This window comes from Atta colombica, unplaced genomic scaffold (genome assembly GCF_001594045.1).
Source record: "Atta colombica isolate Treedump-2 unplaced genomic scaffold, Acol1.0 scaffold163, whole genome shotgun sequence".
NCBI lineage: Eukaryota > Metazoa > Arthropoda > Insecta > Hymenoptera > Formicidae > Atta > Atta colombica.
Window position 1 is genome coordinate 1,625,457 of NW_017259254.1, and position 3,702 is coordinate 1,629,158.

At 29.2% G+C, this 3,702-nt stretch overlaps 1 protein-coding gene across 2 annotated transcripts in view; it reads left to right on the forward strand.

Annotated features, from left to right (window-relative positions):
- LOC108686002 (L-lactate dehydrogenase-like) overlaps positions 1 to 3,702 on the forward strand; it is a 17,552-nt gene that overhangs the window by 13,403 nt on the left and 447 nt on the right. The window contains exons 1-4 of one of the 2 annotated variants that reach the window (XM_018191033.1): positions 914 to 979; positions 2,082 to 2,210; positions 2,427 to 2,892; positions 3,172 to 3,413. In XM_018191033.1, coding sequence (XP_018046522.1) covers positions 2,085 to 2,210; positions 2,427 to 2,892; positions 3,172 to 3,413 — 834 coding nt within the window. In that variant the 5' untranslated portion in view covers positions 914 to 979; positions 2,082 to 2,084. Of the gene's footprint in view, positions 1 to 913; positions 980 to 2,081; positions 2,211 to 2,426; positions 2,893 to 3,171; positions 3,414 to 3,702 lie in introns of those variants that run through there. The other variant, XM_018191032.1, reaches the window with a different exon arrangement.

A 3,702-nucleotide genomic window follows, 5' to 3' on the forward strand; every position in this document is an offset into this window, starting at 1 on the left:
AATACTGTTACTAATCTTTTCATTAATCATGTTATTGATAACATTATATACAGATCATTATCAAATTTTATTTTTAAAGTCCAATACTTACAATGCATTTTGAATCAATTTCTCTTTAACAGAAACAGAATAAAATATAATCGTTTCTTGTATTATTTTAGTTTTTCAATGTTAAATATCTACTGAAGTTCATTCTCATTTTTTGCAATCATTATTCTAGAATTAAATTATAAAGTTTTTAAAGTTTTTAATTTTTAAAGTTTGTTAGTTTTTAAAGTTTTTAAATTTTAAACGTTGTAATTTTTAATTTTTTAAGTTTTTGAATTTTTGCAACTATTTATTTTTTTATTAGAATTTTAAAGAAAGACTTCTTTATGCGTACTTTATTTCTTCAAAGATGTCATGATAAATTTAACTTTACTTATCGCCATAAAAAGTCCCATGTTATAAAACGCAGCAAGCACGACGAGTATTGCTTCCAGAAATACTTTTACCCCACTCTCGATATCCCCTGGTGTCTTATGATTGGTAGAAGTTGAAAGATTCAAGAGAAGAAAGTCTCATCAAGCTGGATCGATGATGAACATAGCCGTCACGTGCGTACATTGCATCATGTTACGCGTGCGCGATGTCACGTTCTTTCTTCGAAACCACGAAGCAGTTCGAAGTATTCTGTATTTAATACCTACAACATTTAAATCAAAGTCCACGTGATATACTTTGTTAGAATTAAAAAAAAATTTTTATAAATTGTCATTTTGTCGATTTCAAGATTTTGGGGACTATTCTGTTCAAACAATTATGGACACTTCATATATCTCGTCGTTCGTAGAAATTGTGTAAGGTGGGGCAAGGTCACCTTGGCGAATTCACATCCCTGAACTGCCAGTCCAGTAGAAGAATAGCAGTGTGCCAGCTGTAACGCATTCAGTCTGCGTTCGACAGTGTTGAAGAGTAGTGTATAGGGAGAATACTTAAGGTCAGCGACAACTCTCTTCAATTATATCACTTAAAATTATTTTTATTTTAATTATAAAGTCTCACAATGTATAAAAAAAGTAACGAATAACAATATATTTGATAGATAATTTTTCATCTATCCTCATTATTTATAACATCTGAATAATTTTAAAATTGCTAGAATTTTAAGATTCCGCTAGAGCGGAAAATTATTTGAATACATTTTTCAGATTTAATCATTTAGAATTATTGTTATTTTGTTAATATTTAGAAATATTTTTAACACGGAATTGAAGTTTCTTGTTGTATTTCCAGCGCTTAAAGCTGCACGTTATCAGTCATTGCTTGCGATAAAACATACACATGATAAAACCTGTACACATTACACCGAGTACCGTTACCGGTATATTGCAATTTATTGTTTTTTGATTTCTCGTATAAAGTGTAGTAAGTCAATAATACTAAATGCGTTGTATGAGTCTTTCGTCGATTGTATCTGGTTGGTTAAGCGTTATTAACGAACTGTGATTAATGATCTGACTGCGAATCCCGCAAATGTGTAGTTAAATTCCAAAGTTTTTCCGGATCATAGTTCGCACGTTTGCACCTAGTTGAAAGATGAGTGTACGAAGTCCTGATTATGGACAGGTACTGCCATCTAACAACTGTATGCATCATTCGCATTCGTTGCAAGTGCATGCTACAGGTATAGAAACTGCATAATACCGCGTCTCTTGAAATGATATTTGCCGCAATAATTTGTTGTAAAAAAATATGGACTTGATATTATTAACAATATTCAACTTGTATTCAACTTGTAACGACAGTAAAAAAAGAATTACTTTTATTAGAAAAGAATTTTGTTGAATAGTGGCAAACAGAACAGTCAGATTTCATAAGCATGTTTTTAATGATATACATATGATTTTTTCAATCTCCGCAATGATACAGTGACTTATTGTTTTTGTCTATTTTTATCAATTATTCCAAATTTAATTTTTTTTATTACTAACTAATAAATTCAAAAGCATGAAAATTAATGTAACGATATACCTATATATATTAAAATTTAAATTATGAAATTATTGATATTAATGCATTAAATTATTCTGATTTTGCAGAAAATGGCAATGTTAAAGGATCAACTTTTAACTACTGTAACAGAATCGGTATCAACCGGTAGAAATAAAATCACAGTGGTCGGTGTCGGTCAAGTTGGAATGGCTTGTGCTTTTAGCATTTTGACAAACGTAAGTTAATTATATTAATATTATGTAATTATAAATGTAGAACAGTATTTTATATATGTTAATTTTGCTATTAAAATATGATTCTTATTTTTTCACAAATAATAACATAAAATCGTACATCTCAAATAATTATATATTTAATATGTTATATGTATGTAATTGTAGTGACACATAATATATGCAAAATTCATATCACTTGTTAAATTATTGTTGCAGCATGTTTCGAGCGAAGTGGTATTAATTGATGTAATGGCGGACAAATTAAAAGGAGAAATGTTAGACTTGCAACATGGCAGTACATTTATGAAGAATGCAAAAGTGAGTGCCAGCACAGATTATGCCGTGTCCGCGAATTCGAGTCTCTGCATTGTGACAGCGGGTGCGCGTCAGCGCGAAAATGAAACCAGATTGGATTTGGTTCAACGTAATACTGATATTTTCAAGGGCATTATATCTCAGTTAGTCAAATATAGCCCAAACACAATTCTCCTCATTGTTTCCAATCCGGTGGACATTTTAACTTATGTAGCATGGAAACTTTCCGGTTTGCCAAAGAACAAAGTTATTGGCAGTGGTACAAATTTAGATTCTGCCCGCTTTCGCTTTTTGTTATCGCAAAAACTTAATGTCGCACCTACGTCTTGCCATGGCTGGATTATCGGAGAACATGGTGATACCAGTGGTATGTAAATACTTCTTTAAAATAGAAAAATTTTCCTATCAGATGTATAAAATAAACTTAGCTGGATTCGTTTGATGTATCTATCGAAAATATGATTATTTATTATATTTTTAATAGCTAAATCAAAAAATTTCAAAAAATTTTTTATTGCTTCCTGTAGCTTTTCTTTAATTAAAAATTTAATATTTTTATAAACAAATAAGTGCATATGTATATATTAATTAAAAATAATAAATAAATTTTAGTGTATTATATGAGACATTTGTTTTATTTGTTCAGTGCCTGTATGGTCTGGAGTTAATGTTGCCGGAGTACGTCTACGTGATTTGAATGAGTATGTAGGTACCGACAAAGATGAGGAACATTGGAATGAATTACATAAGCAAGTGATACAAAGTGCGTATGAAGTTATTAAATTAAAGGGCTATACCTCATGGGCAATAGGTCTCAGTGTGTCGCAACTTGCATCAGCTATACTGAGAAATTCCAATCAAGTGCACGCTGTGTCTACGCTGGTTACTGTAAGTCGACAATCTGGATTTCTACTACATTAATTTAGAATATCTTATATATTGTGTACATAATAAATATAATTTTAATTCCATTGAAATTTTTTTTTATATTTGTATACTTTGTTAAACACAATTAAAGGATTATCAAATATTTCATATTTTGTTTTTTTTTACAAATCGATTATAATTTTTATATTATTTTTTAATAACTTTTAATTATTTTATATTTTTAACAATTTTAGTAATAAATATATTATTAGTTAAAAATTTAAAAACTATTATGTTTATATATTATATA